Consider the following 16,102-nt stretch of genomic DNA (forward strand, 5'->3'; position numbering starts at 1 on the left):
AACCCTAAAAACCTCGTCATATTGCGGAAAACCAATAGAACTAATTTCTTGCGTTGTAATACGTCTTCTGCTGTTCGTTGTTTGCGCGTGGTATTTTAAAGTGTTATTTTGTGTTTTTGTACGTTAAAATGCCGATGATTAAACATAGCCTTGGAAGGGAAAATAATACACAATGTATAAAAGTATTTGTCATAGAAAAAGTCTGAGGGATTAGAAAATATTCCTTTAAATAACATCACCGACACTATTGTCAATATGACTCGTAGGTATCCTATTAAGTGTAAAGAATGTTGCAATATAAAACGAAGAAGTGCTGCACTCGCGTCAGGTTTTTTATATAGGTACCTTGACCAGGCCTTTAAAATCGTGTTTCCTTACTGTAGTTCTTGTTTACATATTTTTCATTAAAATCGGTCCAACCGTTTTTGAGATATTGAGCTTTGTAACATATGACAGTGTGGGGGGGTTTTCAACTTTCCTTAAGTTGGTTAAGTTATTATCCAAGCTCTTTCGAAGTGGCGGGCAATCGTTAGTTCTTCATAATCTTAAAGCTACCTTATCTTAAAATTTTATAACACTGGTTAGGTCTGCTACCCAAATGGAACTACTTTATTTCTGCAAATTTCAAAAATTAAGTAGTTTTACCATTAGGCATGTTTATTCCAAACAAATTAAACGATATTTTCAATGTACCTACAGCATCCAATAGCCTAGATGACATCGCCCGTTACGTAACAAAATGACGTATTTCGCAATACATGGCTTGTCCAATTAAACTTTAAACTATAATAAAAATCATAATACACGTTATGTTTAAAAGCTATAGAACTAAATTAGCTCAAGATGAAGAGTGGAAGCTGTGGTTTAATTTGTTGCTCCTGTTACAGGGCCCACCTTGTATTAACTTGTTAATGATTAAGTATTCTTCGATTTGCGCAAGTGCAGTTCCAGATAAAATACCCCTATAAGTCATTATTTAACAATTTAAACATTCATTAGCTGCACTCGATTTCAAGCGAAAACAATTATTGATTGACGTACGCTATCACGAACACAAATATCAGTCACTGCATGATACATGGCTATGGGTCTGATACTCTGATAAACGTGTGGCAATTATAAATACCTACGAGTATACTTATTTTAACTAGTCTTTGTTACGCAACAACTGCTAGAAGAATCTTGCATAATATGGTCTTCTTTCTCTCGTTTTACCACAATTTTACAGAGCACAGTAGACTAGACAGTGGTTAGAACTACAGATGTGGATGGAATAACGCCGTTAGAACTTAAAAATACTTACCTTTGGTTTTCTCTTGAACATATAAGCTGTCACATCTACACGTTGAAACTCGGAGGACTTTTTAAGAACTCGCGATACATTTATTATTTATGTCAGAAAACTAATCAGCCGGAAATTCTGATTGAAAATTCTTTTAGAAAATTCCAAAAAATATGTGCGAAATCGCGGACCCCGCTGTTCCTAAAATGACAGTTTCTGACATCATGAATGTTAAATCAAGGTACTTAGTGGTGCTAACATAGTGACACTTTTTAACCGACAAAAAAAAACGGAGGAGGTTCTCAAGACGACGCGTATAAGTCGTTTATATAGGACTTGTACTGTACTACTAACCCTTAGTCTATAAGAGTGACTGTATCTACTAACAAAGCTATGGATTTTTAATCTGAAATAAATATTATTATATTATCAGATTATTATATTATTATTATTATTATATATATTTTTTATATGACCATAACTATGGCTACTCTAGTGCTGAGGCACCGACTTCAAACTAGTACTAGATTAAGGTTAAATAGGAGAGAAAGGAGAAAAAGGTTTATTATTTTTTGCTTTTTGGTTTTTTCGGCGGTTTAATTTTTTTGTTAAAAAGTTTTTAATTTATATGATACCAACTTCAAGGTATACCCTATCCAATTAAAAAAGAATTATGAAAATCGGACTACTCTGTAAAAAATTATGCCGTAAAAAATATGTTTCCATACCGATCCATATTTACGCTTAATGAATAAAATTTGAACTGAAGAAGAAAAAACTCTACTTATAAATAATCATTAAAATTTATTGTCCAGTATTTATCCTTAGAAAATATAGGCAGCATATTAATTGATTAAAAAATTAGAATAATTCATAATATATTAGATTAAAATTTGAACTTGCATATTTTTTGGACACATAAACGGCCCTTTTCGTAAACAATGCATGCATAATAAAGAAATAATAATATACCTTCTATAATTAATACTTAGTCTAATTTCTCATAATATTTGTTGTTTTGTGAATTACCAAAATTCAATTAAAACAATCTGAATATACTTAGGTGGGTGCATCGACATCGTATGCATATTTATTTCATTATTTCGACTAACTAGTCTTATCAAATATTTACGTCCACATTTTAATACTTTAATAGGTACTTTGTTTAGAATTATACTTTTGCAAAGTTACAACATTCTAGCACTAACAGTAAGTTAAGCCGTTGACGGATGGGTGGACGGACGGAAATAGCGAAACTAATAAGTGTCCCTCCCTAGTAGGACTACGGAATCCTAAGCAATGAAACGGATTTTGATGCCTTTAGAATTGGAATCTCTACTCCAACATTATGTTTATGTTTCGAACCTTGATTTAAACCACGGGACACTCGCATGTACGTCAGAGGCAGCGTAATTATGATTATAATATCGAGATAACCGATATTAAGAGGTTTGATCCCGTTTTACGCAGAAACAAGGAGATCGCGGCCATGCAGACTTTTTGCCCTATTGATAATAATAATTATTTACATCTGCACTGTAACTATTTATAAAATAACTAGTACTGATCTTCGGACATCGTATATAAACAATTGTATGTTGGCGAAATGTGACGATTAAGAATGCAATGCAAAAATATTGACGAACGCAAGCTTTTGATCGCTATATGACTTATGTGTAAGCTTTCGTGTGACAATTTGAAAAAAATACAAAATTAACGGTTCAACTCATGCTAATAAGTCAGGAACAGTTCGACTAGCTTCGATCCTGACTTGTAATCATGAATTGAACCATTTAATTTGGTAACTTATACGAACTTAATCTACCAAACTTTCGGCCTCAGGTTCTATTTGCACTTCTACTTCTTGTACTTCTTCCGGCGGCGGTGCAGGTGCCGTTGTAAGCCAGGTATCTGTAAAGTTATTAATTTTGTTAAACAGGCCGTATGGTCTAACGTTTCTGACACTCGCGATCACAATGAAATGACAACTTTTGTATGCGAAAACTGTCATTAAAATTTGATTGCGATCGCGAGTGTCAGAAACGTTACGCAAAGACCCTCAGGTCGTTCTTGTACGCTTCCATATTTTTGTAGGAAAATATATCGTTAAGTTACGCTTAGAACTCTAAAGCATCTGCAATATATACCTCAGCCAAAGTGTGCCAAAATTTTTTGTAACTAGAGATCTTTACATTACCTGGAACCATAATCTTCTGTATAGTTGAAAAAGGCGCGTCTACCAGAATGCACAGCGCGGTTGCAGCAAACATAGAAACCACCAAATCTGCGTGTATTGCGTTAAACTGAAATTTAAAATAATAAGTTTTTAATAAAAAAAAAACGTATAAAATACGAGTTTTTTTGCTGACTTTACTTGCATTGTCAACCAACGACACCAACGTAGGTACTTACACAATAATATTATTAAAAAAAACCGGCCAAGAACGTGTCGGACACGCCCAAAATAGGGTTCCGTAGCCATTACGAAAAAATTAAGTAATATTTTTCAAGGATTTCGTATTTTATACGGAATCTTCCAAGTTTAGGTATATTTTATAACTTAGGCTGCTATTTACTCTTAAACTACTAATAATTCTCAAGCAAACTTAGCCGTTATACTTTTACTGGTAAGTTTGATTATCAAATTACCTATCAAACTTTGATATACTTACTACCATCCTGATTTTTTTCAAATTTTTCCACCCACCTGTTTTAGAGGGGGGGGACGCTCGATCGCAAACAAATCACTGAATCGAAAAATCGTCTCAGCAAACCCCTAATGGTTTTAAAAGACCTATCCAATGATGCCCTACACAGTACGGTTCGTGCGTGCGTGCGTGCGCGTGTGTGCGTGTGTGTGTGTGTGTGTGTGTGTATATATTTATGTGTGTAAATTTAATTACAGGCTGCCTGCAAAAATCTCCTCAGTTTCACCGTAGCTAAGTCATCAACCAAGTTTTGAGATTTTTTTTGGGATAACTTTTTCATATTTATTTCTTATATGCTTACATGCTTTATTGTAAATGAATGTATGGGAGTAGGTGGCAATCGCCTCGTAAATGTAGTTCTTATGGTCGGTATCGGTATTTTATATTTGGATTGTTTGGTAAGGTTTGCAAAATCTTTGGATGCAAAATCTTCTGGTCTTATCCAGAGGTTCTCAAATAGGGGCCTGAAAATGCTGCGAAATGGTTCCAGTAAAGGATGGTACGGCAGTGTTTGCTTCGCGCTCGACTTGGCGGGGCACTAAGTGCCCCCAGATTTTTACGGGTTGTTACTTGAATGTGTATATTTGGTAAAAAGTAAACTCTTGTAGTAATCACTGGTGTTTATTTAACAATTAATAACAAAAAGACAAGTGGCTTTATGGACACGTCAAACTGTAGGTAACCTGAGGCCGTATTGCCTAATGTTTCTGACGCTCGCGATGGCAATCAAATGACAGATTTTGCAAACAAGAACATCATCATTTGATTGCGATCGCGGGAGTCAGAAACGTTAGGCAACACAGCCTCAGCTCTGTGTTGTGAACGGCAAAACCCAACGAGATTTAATGAAAATTGTCTACAAGTACGTATAGGTAGCTTACCGTTTGCGGAATGCTAAACATGACAGGCGTATCGAGCTGCCCCCTCAGAATCAACTGCAGCGGGAGATGGACCAAGTACAGCGAGTAGGACACACGAGCCACAAACTTCCACATGGTGAGAGAAAGGAACCAGTTCACGGGACCTGCAAATAGACAGAAAACCAGCCAGTGCGGGTTGGATTTGCGCAAGAGTTCCGGTACATCTTTGATTATTCAAAGGGTTATGTGAACGTGTAAAACCTGGATGACAGACGACAGACGGACGCGTGAGTGACAGCAATAGGGCTCCGTTAAATGGATTGCGTTTGAGAACTGTTAATGACTTTGCTGTGTAGGTAGGGATAGGTACTGAAACACAAATCATACATTGATATTTTTTCCCTTTGACCCGTTACTACAAAACTTCTATAATGGAAAGGAAAGCCCCTAGGAAACATTAAAGCAAACGGTCAGGAATAGTTAGTAGGTAGTATTTCTTATAGCGACTGTCTACCACTTAAAAGAGGTGAATTTGAAATAAGATTTTTTGTAAGTAGTAGAAAATTACAGTTCTTAACACCTGGAAGGAATGAGTTGTTTGTGTGAAACAACTATCCTACACCAAGCTTTTGTCAACATTTTTTCAACATTGTTATTATCTGAACCTAAATTATAGATTTGCCAGTTTATAAGAAAACTGCCGAAGTTTCGCTTCTGATACCTAGATATTCTTATTCTAAATAGGTCACCGGCACCGATCGCCATAATTTTGCAATTTTAATATCCCGAAATAGTGCCGTTATTTTAGACAGATTCTGAACATATGCCACGTGACACGGGAGACCTTTACTTTTATTTGAAATATTATAATGTAATTCAAATTAAGTACATTTTAAATTTACCACGAGCTTTGCGGTAAGGAAAACATCGTGAGGAAACCTGCACAAACCTGCGACGCGATTCAATGGTGCGTGCGAAGTTCCCAATCCGCACTGGGCCCGCGTGGGAACTATGGCCCAAGCCCTCTTGATCTGAGAGGAGGTCTGTGCCCAGCAGTGGGACGTATATAGGCTGGGATGATCATGATGATGATAGTTTTTTTCATTTTTAATGTAGTTTTGTTGCAAACAAAGATTTTTACAAATTATTTTCGTGCGATGTAATTTCGACAATCAGTCCAAGTAGATACTTTCATTACAACTCTTCTCTTCTCACCTCCATGTCCCAAAGCACAAGCAAACACCACCCAGCCCACTGCAGTCGCCCATATAGGCCTCATGTAGGCGTTCAGGAAATTGATCACAGGCCTAGGGAAATCTGCGCCAGGATACACGCAGTATATCATCGTGTATAAGAGCGAGATGGATGCGATCCACCCAACTACTAAGACCCACTGAAAATTTACACCGAGGATTACAAATATGTAGATATCTATGAATATCCAATAATATTGCTTCGGAGCTACATATTAAATTAAGGTAGCATCCCGTTCTTAGCGACCACGACACGCGTCCGCGACTAGGTCGCTAAGAACAGATGCTACCTACCTTTATGTACGCAGTGTGGGGTCATTTTAGATGGTTAGGTACTGACGTACCTAGACTGACAGACAAAAAAATTAATATTTCAGTCAGACTTCTTATTGGTTTTATTAGAGCTACCTTCATACCAATTTTCAAGTTTCTAGGACAACTGGAAGTACCCTAGCTATAGAAGATTTGATTTTTATTGAAGATTCTTGTTTAATGACTGCATCTATCTCGCTCGATTGTGTTGACCTAGAAGTTTGATTGTTTTAATGCTCGAAGTTTGGGGGAGGCCTATGTCCAACAGTGGACGTCTTTCGGCTGACATGATGATGATGAATACTCGAAGAGGTAGAAGACCTGAGTACTTATTCGATATTAATTTAAATTCGATACCTCCATGCGTTCCTGATTAAAATCTGGCTCGCACTTAAAACGTACCTACGCTAAAGTAGGTATCTAATTTAGAAAGCGAGTACGCTAAAGCATACGCTTCAGGATACTTTAGGTAGGTACTCGTACTTGCAAGAAAATTTAACAGTTAAGTACCTACTTACCTTAGTAATCCTCATCTGATGCTCCTTCCAGAGGTGGAGCAAGTAGCCGAACATCATCCCGACGAAAAAGGCAGGAGATCTTGTCACGGTGTTGATGTAGTAATGGTTGTAAAAATCTTCTACTTTTGCGTCGTCATTCATCATACTGAAATATATATACCAATTTTTGACAAATCTTCGTTTTCAGGAGCGTCACAATTCACAAAAAAATTGCCAAACTCATTCAAGTTGTCTAGCTCAAAAAAAGATTCCAAAAATCATTCATATTGGAGATTCGGCTTATTGTGAGTGGCATTAGAAAGTTTTTTGGCATTATCAATCAAATACAGGTAGAAAATTTACACGTTATTATAAACCAACTATATAGTCCTTTGTGAAAATGGCGGGTTTCTGCATGAAAAAACACATGTGTCGAACCGATGTAGCTGTCTTGCACGTGTGGTTGTTTAATAGCAAAATAAAAGGTTGCATAGTTCATTCACATACAAAGGCGATATCGTCTATATGCACCGGCGCTCGCGTTCAAACTCCCCACCACTTTCTATTCTATTACCGTCACATAACGTTTAAAAGAAAAAAATCGTGAATGCGATTATGAGAGGCCTTATGCCCGGTACACATTATTCCAGTAAAACCGTTCCAGTAGCATGACACTGCGGTGCTCGATCGATCTTGTGTAACTCGTTTGGATTGTGTCCCCGCAATGTATCGCTACTGGCACGATTTGTCTGGAATAATGTGAAATCGGGCATTATTGTCTAACACACTTGGAATCACAATCGTTTTCACTAAGTAGCTACTTCTTTCTGTCACAAGATATACCTACAGAGTGAATGCGATTGCAAACGTCACTGCGTTTGAGAATACGACATCTGTATCCATGCCTAGTGTAAGTTTTCGGTTACAAAATACGTCTCGATCTCGTTCTCGTTAAAACCTCAATTTGTATGGAAACACGAACGAACATCGCAAACGTTCCGCTAGAGGCGCTGTTCGTGTTTGCATACGAATTAGATTTTAAAGAGATTTTTAATTTTGTAACTGAAAACTTACACTAAGGGCACTGATCTTGAACGAATCATATTCATATTACCTTAGCACCGACACACCGATAAAGTTTTTCACAGAGCAGTAAACGGTGGTAACGAAGAGCGAGAGCAGTAATACTGCTACGAGGCTCTTGTAAGCAGAGCGACGGTTGCCCAACACCCAGTACAGGACAAATGGCGCTAACAAATAAAGCTGCGAATCCACTGATAGGTACCAGGTCTGAGATAGGCACTGGAATGAAATATAATAATAATTTATGGTCAATTCCCACCGAGACGCATTTTTGACAGCTCATTAATTTTTGAATGACGGAAAAAAAATATGAATAAGTGAAATATTTTTGCTTAAAAACATCTCCGTAAAAAAATAAACAAGTGAGTGAGACATGAGAGGAAAGCAGGAAAAATTTGGTATCGCTCGTTTTTTTCATTAGTAAGATTTTATTATAAAAATAATTTAGGTACCGTTTCAGAGGGGTTGATCCAGTTTTGTGCATGTATAAACGCAGACCACCAATAATTTCGGCATGCGTGTATTGCGGGCGCCAGATCGTGCCACAAAGGACCGTCGCCCACGTGGTGGAACAGCGTGGCTTGGAAGAAGACCATCGTGAACAGCAGAGGGAACATGCGGAGTAGTCGGTACAAGTAGAACCAGTGGACATTCTTCCGCAGCGATGCTGAAAAACAAGGTAGCTCATTGTGGCGTTCGTTGAGGGGGCAAACCTGTGTTCAGCAATTGACGTCTACTAGGTCTTGTTATATATTGCTCAATAATCTATTAATAAATGTATTTATAAACATATTTTATCTTCTACTCTACTTACTTGGAGTCAATTTCGTGAGACTCGTATAAACGAGTAAAAGGCCACTCATCAAGAAGAACGAATCGACAGAGAGTATCGCAGATACAAGCCACATTCCATCTATACGGGTGGCCCACTACAACATAGACGTGGGATGTCAATTTACTACTATACGTAGGTATGCTTAGTTTACACAAAAAACTTAGCCGTCTAGGTCAGTGATTCCCAAAGTGGTCCAGGTGGACCCCCAGGGGTCCACGGGAGACTTGCTGGGGGTCTACGTAGGCGTGAAAAAAAATGGGGGTCCATAAGATGTTAATGGGGGTCCACGAAAATTTATCTGCTTTTGATAGTAAAGAGCCAAAATGTTAAGCATAGTTTTTATAAGGGCCTACCTACATTGCTACCTACCTACAACTAAGCAGATAATATTTTAATAGGGCAAGCGACTGGACAGAACTCAGAAGCGACACAATTTTTATTTTTTGGCGACTTTAAGAATGTGGTAGAAATGTAGCAGCAGGGGGTCCACCGAAACCAGTAAAATTTTGAAAGTGGTCCACGAGAAAAATAAGTTTGGGAACTACTGGTCTAGGTGTTCGTAATTGAACACGATCGCATAATATCTAGAACTTCTCAGGTCTAGTCTATCAATTTAGTTGTAAGAATAATACTGTAACTACGCTGAATAAATCCTTCTTCTTTGGTTCAAATTTTACCTAATGTTTTTAACGTTAATTAGTATTAAACGTTTTCAGTGCATTTTAAATTTTGATGTAAAGAAGTGTAGGAACAGCGTACCTGTACCACTACCATGAGTTTACAGTGACCGTACTCAATAGCGACGGCGTAAATTATTTGTATGGAGAATTGTACAGCGCCTCTACAAATAATTTACACCGTCGCTATCGAGTACGGTCACTGTAAACTCATGGTAATGGTATTGCTTAATTAGCGTAAGCGAAAGGTACCTATACAACATAACTAGGATTTAGGTAGGTAAGTACTTAGTCGCTTTAATGGCCACTGAGAGCGAAGCAGACACTGCAAGAACTCGTGTAACTTGCATCGATTCGCTGCATTTTAATGCATGCAGCCGATTAGAAGAACTCGTAAGGAGTCTGCTCCGCTCGCAATAGAAGCATTTAGAGGGGGGCCCGGGGAGCCGTGCCCACCCCAGGATGTTGGACTACTGATTTGATATTCTATAAGTAATACTGATATCTTCACACTAAAATTCAGGCCAGCCCCCCCCCCCCCTGGAAAATAACCCTAGATTTGATAATGAATAGAAGGTATGGTCATAAGAAATTCAAAGTCGAATATTACTTACGTCATAGGCAGTCTTAAAGTTAGTAATACTATTGTATATCATAGTGTGAGCGACGCTGTGCCCGACCACAACCCACAGTATGGAGAGAGCCCTAATGCCTTCTATGCACTCGATGGACGTGGGAGTGGTTCTAAAAGTCAGCAATCGACGGGTGTTTGTGTAGACCGATCCGCAAGTAAGCAATTTGTTTATCTCAGCAACATCTAGAGGGAATAGGATAAAAGCAATGTTACATGCAAAGTTACTCGTATCGTATCTCATAAACCTAATGTCCAAAGATAGCGAAGGATAGTACATACATATAATAAACAAGCATTAGCATTCATATTTTTTTCTAAGTGGGCAACTTTCTGTGGATAATGAAGAGAGGAACATTAAAAAAAACTATAAATACAAAGATTAAAAATGTATACGTAAAAAATATGCCTTTTAGATGCAAAGTTAGCAGGAGCATGCAGTTTTTAGAACTAAGTATTTACCTTGTCTTCGTACGAAGGTTTGGTACAGATCATACCCTGTACTTGTTAAAATAAAAATCCCAAAAATAACGAGTGCTATCCTGAAATCATAACACAAACACGTATTGAACTCAATCGTTAGTCTACATTTTAAACACTTAATGAATAATTTGTTGCAAAGAAAAACTAATTTTTACAAGCTCTTATTTAATCTGAAACGCTTACATGTAGTAGGTAGATACCTACTTGTAGTTTATATGTTAGTATGTTATGGTTTAAAATTTAGCAAATCATTTCTCGACCTCTTCCTGAGGCCGTATCGCCTAACGTTTCTGACGCTCGCGATCGCAATCAAATGACAGTTTTTGTATGCGAAATCTATCATTTGATTGCGATCGCGAGCGCCAGAGTCAGAAGCGTACGCAATGAGGACTATCGTTTTTTGTCTCACTAGATGACGCACTGTTGCGTGAGGTTTTTAAGTATGGTTTTGAAAGTCTGTTATTACGGGCGTGGAAACAAAGTTTAGATTAAAATCATATTTAATACACCTTAAAACCGTACCATATAAATATCGAGCATGCCACAGCGTTGCATAGTCCCCGTTTTGTTCGGAAAAAAGGGAGGACAAAGGTTTCCGAAAGACAAAACTGTCTCAAAACACAGACATTCATTGCCCCGGAACGCATATTTGCCATAATTAATTACAGATATTGCAAAATATTCACAAAATTATTCTAATTCTAAATAAACCCGCGTAGCTCACCCAAAAACCCCACGCTACACTAGCGCCTCTAGCGGCGAATTCATTCGCGATAGCCTCATTATGGCCTCTGGTATCCGATTGAGGGTGAAATTTGGCATAAGTACTTATGGAAGTTCGGTGACAATGCAGAACCTAATCTGGGAGTGAAAGTCGTGTTCCGGCCAGAATCGTCTCCGAAGGACGGAACTCTTCGACGATTAAAGGTATTGACTTGAGACTCGGGTATGGATATATAGTTAGGATAACAACGCAATTATTTATTACTAGCTTTTTCCCGCGGATCCGCCCGCGTGGTATTCGGTTATCGCTCGCTGTTCCCGCGGGAACTATGCATTTTTCCGGGATAAAAAGTAGCCTATGTCACTCTCGGGCCCATAAACTATATATATGCCAAAAATCACGTCGATCCGTCGCTCCGTTACAGCGTGAAAGACGGACAAACATACAAACACTTTCGCATTTATAATATTAAGTATGGAAGATACGCATATGGATTACAGTTATTTTTATTTTTTGTTTGATTTACTAATTTAAATAATTTATTGAATCAGACGGTACTTTGCGGAGGTCCATATCAATACTGACTGGTCTAACAACTGGTAGCATGGTGTACGGTTGTGTCACTCTGAAGATCAGCTCTGGTTTTTTTTTATGGTACCTATAGGGGGAAAACGAGCAGGCGGATCGCCTGATGGTAAGCGATTACCGTCGCCCATGGACACCTGCAACACCAGAAGAGTCACAAGTGCGTTGCCGGCCTTTAAGGTAGGAGTACGCTCTTTTCTTGAAAACTTGAAGGTCATATCGGTCCGGGAATACCGCAGGCGATAGTTCATTTCAGAGTTTTGCTGTGCGAGGCAGGAAATTTCTGGAAAAACGCACAGTAGAGGACCGCCAACCATCTAAATGGTGAGGATGGAAATGTTGTCGCGTAGCGTAGGTCGGTGGCAAAAGTATGCGGTTGAGTTCGAAACGCGTCAGTGTAGTGTGGTGGTGGTGATAGATGGGTTTGTGTGATTTATGTGTGTTCTTACAGTGTGGAGGTGGAGGAACTGCATGAACACGCATATTTTGCATAAGCTTAGCTATCGTAAGGTCGCGGGTGAGCAAGGAAATTGTTTTAGTTCATTACTAATTTAATTATGATTTAATTTTAATTTTGTAATTTGACATTTAAGGTAAACGTCCGAGTGCTCGACGTGCTTATGCCCAATAGATGCCACCCTGTTGTATGTAGCCTCTATTGCTAATGACATAAAACTGAAGATGGCAACTATTGGGCCAGTGACGAGCACTCGTACGTTTACCTTATCTGACATTAAATATTTCCATTACAGTTAAACAAAAAGTAGAAAACGGAAAATTACTAATGAAATTTTTAACATACACGTTTATTCAGTAAATTAACGCTTGATCTCTTGGCTCTTGGTCTACTCGGTGACAGTTTAGTTAGAAATTTGGTATCGTTTGACTCAATTAGATTGATCACTGACAAGTGATTTAGCAGGCAATCAGGCTTCATGGGTTATACGTCCTTAAAAAGCTTAAAAGTAAGTGGTATCTACAGCTACGGTACTTTGTAAGAAATATTTACCTAAACAATCATTAATGTGCCGGCGACATAAATTGTAATACATCGGACATCTAGATTCAAAAGGCATCAATTCAAAATAATACAGCATTTTAATTTAGGCCTTACAGAAAGTAGATGTAGATCTAGGTCTGGATTAAAATTTATTATTTTGAGTCAATACCTACAGGTTTCGATATACTTAAGTGTGGGAACATTATAATTACGTTGTTCATAAAGTAATCTTACACTGCAAAGTAGTCCCAAACGTCGAAAATTTTGTCATTAGGCAGTCTACAGTAAGAGACGGTGTACGACACGTTTATACCATCCAGTAACTTTCCAAGCGTGCCCTCTACTGTACAGCTCCTGGGTATGCATACTGTTAATGCCACTCCACCTTTTGCGTTAGATCTAAAAAAGAAGTTATGTACCTATATAGAGAATATTCGAATACAGACGCACATATATTATATACTCGTAAACCTTTTATTTAGTTCCTGTTTCGTGCAACTGTTCACGTGATAAGTGATCCTTAGAGATCACGAATAGCCAGAGCCAGACATAAAAAATCACTCAAAGAATGAAAAACGCATTGACATCGGCGCCACGGCGTCTCGACTGCTCCGCTCCATGGTATATTCCAGAGGTTCCCAAACCTATTTCGTATAACGCCCACTTTGAAAATCACAAAGGTGAAGATTTTTTTCTGGGCCCCTACAGCGCCCACAAGGGGGTGTTATCGCCCCTTTTTGGAAAAGACTAGACTATATTCAATAAATGTTTAATGCTGTAAAAATCACGTAGGTAAAACATTACCTACACTTAAAATTATAAAAATACATCACCAAGTTACATACGCACACTGCCACGCTGGGTATCTGACAGTGGATACCAGTGGCGAGTTGTCGTTCATTATAGCGTTCTAAGGGGGTGGTCTTTGTTCAGCAGTGGGCGTCTTCTGACTGATGATGATGATGAAATCACATACAGTAGCAATTAAGAAACATACCTTAAATTCCCTTTTCCTGTCATAATACGCAAATCTCTTCCAAATTGTCGGAGATCTTCAGCTGTTTTTAAATTATCATCCATTGTCTGCAACTCTGACAGTGCCCAGTTCCATGGTGATTCTTCGTGGTTTTGATAATTTGTAGTCCCATTTCGGTGCTTAAACCCAGTTACTCGTAACAAGCAATACTTTCCGTACACGGTTTCATTGGATACTGCTATTTTGTCGGCTATGGAGAGGCACTGGTGGTAGTTGCCGAGGCTGCCTTGCCCGAGTAAATAATAGCTTTGAGGAATGAGGCCACTTGCATCAAAAACTGAAAGATATTAGAAGCATTTAATACACAATTTTTAGAAGCATTTAATACACAATTCAAAGTTAATGATGTCTAAGTTTTGCCGTGGGGCGTCGGTTTTACAATGTTGTCCTTCCGGCTCCTCTACTCCCGCGAGAGCCGTAGTAACCGGCTGAGGGATAATACCAAAAGATGCAGCGCAGCGTCTTCTAGGCAACCTTACATCTTATATCATGAACTGCGCTTGCCAAGCGTGGCGAGAGTATTGGTAACCCTCGCCCCCTCATGGTGGCAACTGGAGGTCTATTGAGGGAAGCCTATGTCCAACAGTGGATGCCCTACGGCTAATAGGTATGATGATGATGATGATAACTAAGTTATTTATAAAATAAGGATGTGGTATGACTTTGGATGCGTGAATGTTACGAAAGTAAATGTGGAGATGTTTAAGCGAAAGATGTTTGTCGAAAAAGATTGTGGATAGGCTTTTTTGGAGTCACGACACGATCCTCAATCCTCAAGTATGGGGAACCGACTGAGGATAAAGAGAGACTCAATAATTGAATTGGTACTTACATTTCACTAAATTAATTTCTTGCAAATTTCTAGTGCAAGTCTCATTATCTAACACGCTTTTATATAGTTCCTCGTCGAAAAGACTGGACGAACTTACTAATTTCAAGATATTAAAAATAATTAACACACTGATCCCGAACTGCGCCATTTTCATGGATGATCGAACAATAAGTGAGCCTGCAGGTAACTACTCAATAAGATATAAGAGGGTAGGACAAATAAATTTACCATTTCGATATGCTTCAATCTTTGTCCTCTACTCGTACCAATTCGGCTGTATCGCCATCTACCTACGTTGTTTTTCTACGAATTAAGAATTTACTCGTACGTACACTTGTCGTGAGTATTTCAATACATGTTAGAGGTAGTACCATTTGCCTTTATGTCCCATAGAACTAATGTAAGTACTTAACTAATTTCTCACATTCCTTTGCCTTTCCCCAAAACTGCCCTGTACGAAACGTACCTACCTACTGATGGTGAAAACAGGATTAGAATACGTTGCGTGCCTAGTTAAAAAAGCGAAGTGTAAGTACATACGGACAGAAGACAAGAAGTGCGAGTACTGCCTTTTCGCAACGTAACGTTTGGCAACCTGTTTCATTTCGCAACTTTTCATTTCGCAAACTATAAAACTGTAAATATTTCAGGATTTATTTCAGGGCCATCGTGTAGATCATCATGATCATGATCAGATGGTTAGGTTTAGGTTAGTTTTATAAAAATCCTAAAATATTTACAGTTTCAGAAACATTAAACAGTTGGGAAATGAAAAGTTGCGAAATGAAACAGGTTGCCAAACGTTATTCGCCGAAACATTAGTAAACTCGAGAAGTGACTTTATTTTATATATTTTATCTTTGAAAGATGGGTCAACCGAGCGTGCGGCTCACTTGATGAGAAGAAATCACCGAAAGAAAAGAAATAAAAATATTTTCGTTTATCCGGTCGTCTTTTTTGATTGAAGGCAAAAAATACATCGCTCGATTTATATTACGATTTAATATAAGGAAATATTTAAAGTCAAAGTCAAAATATCTTTATGAAAGAAGAATGTCAAAAAAAAATCTACCACCAGAGGCCGTATTGCCTAACATTTCTGACGCTCGCGATCGCAATCAAATGACAGTTTTTGTATGCGAAATCTGTCATTTGATTGCGATCGCGAGCGTCAGAAACGTTACGCAATAGACCCTCAGTTCGGAAAAAACCTTTGTTGAGAAGAATCCGGCAAGAAACTCAACGAGGTATATTTTTTAAACAGATTTACAATATCTTCTTGGGTTGGGTTGTATATATGTATT

At 38.2% G+C, this 16,102-nt stretch overlaps 1 protein-coding gene across 1 annotated transcript; it reads right to left on the bottom strand.

Moving 5' to 3' along the window:
* Positions 1-2,078: 2,078 nt before the first annotated feature.
* Positions 2,079-14,985, bottom strand: LOC141431602 (nose resistant to fluoxetine protein 6-like). The gene is made up of 13 exons (XM_074092778.1): positions 14,799-14,985; positions 13,928-14,243; positions 13,165-13,329; positions 10,601-10,680; positions 10,122-10,324; positions 8,810-8,924; positions 8,448-8,662; positions 8,027-8,214; positions 6,934-7,078; positions 6,066-6,243; positions 4,872-5,014; positions 3,480-3,585; positions 2,079-3,193 (listed from the first exon to the last, which is right to left on the bottom strand). Exons 1-13 carry the CDS (start codon positions 14,950-14,952, stop codon positions 3,099-3,101), a joined length of 2,103 nt encoding a protein of 700 aa, XP_073948879.1. The 5' UTR covers positions 14,953-14,985; the 3' UTR covers positions 2,079-3,098.
* Positions 14,986-16,102: the final 1,117 nt, after the last annotated feature.

Source organism: Choristoneura fumiferana, chromosome 10, assembly GCF_025370935.1.
Source record: "Choristoneura fumiferana chromosome 10, NRCan_CFum_1, whole genome shotgun sequence".
Taxonomy (NCBI): domain Eukaryota; kingdom Metazoa; phylum Arthropoda; class Insecta; order Lepidoptera; family Tortricidae; genus Choristoneura; species Choristoneura fumiferana.

What these genes read in the sequence shown, in the direction of transcription:
- LOC141431602 (XM_074092778.1), bottom strand. Translation starts at nt 14,952, where the DNA reads ATGAAAATGGCGCAGTTCGGGATCAGTGTGTTAATTATTTTTAATATC. An exon ending in ACAGGAAAAGGGAATTTAAG is followed by an intron (nt 13,330 to 13,927) that starts GTATGTTTCTTA and finishes CTTCTTTTTTAG; the next exon opens with ATCTAACGCAAAAGGTGGAG. An exon ending in ATCAGATGAGGATTACTAAG is followed by an intron (nt 6,244 to 6,933) that starts GTAAGTAGGTAC and finishes GTAAATTTTCAG; the next exon opens with TGGGTCTTAGTAGTTGGGTG.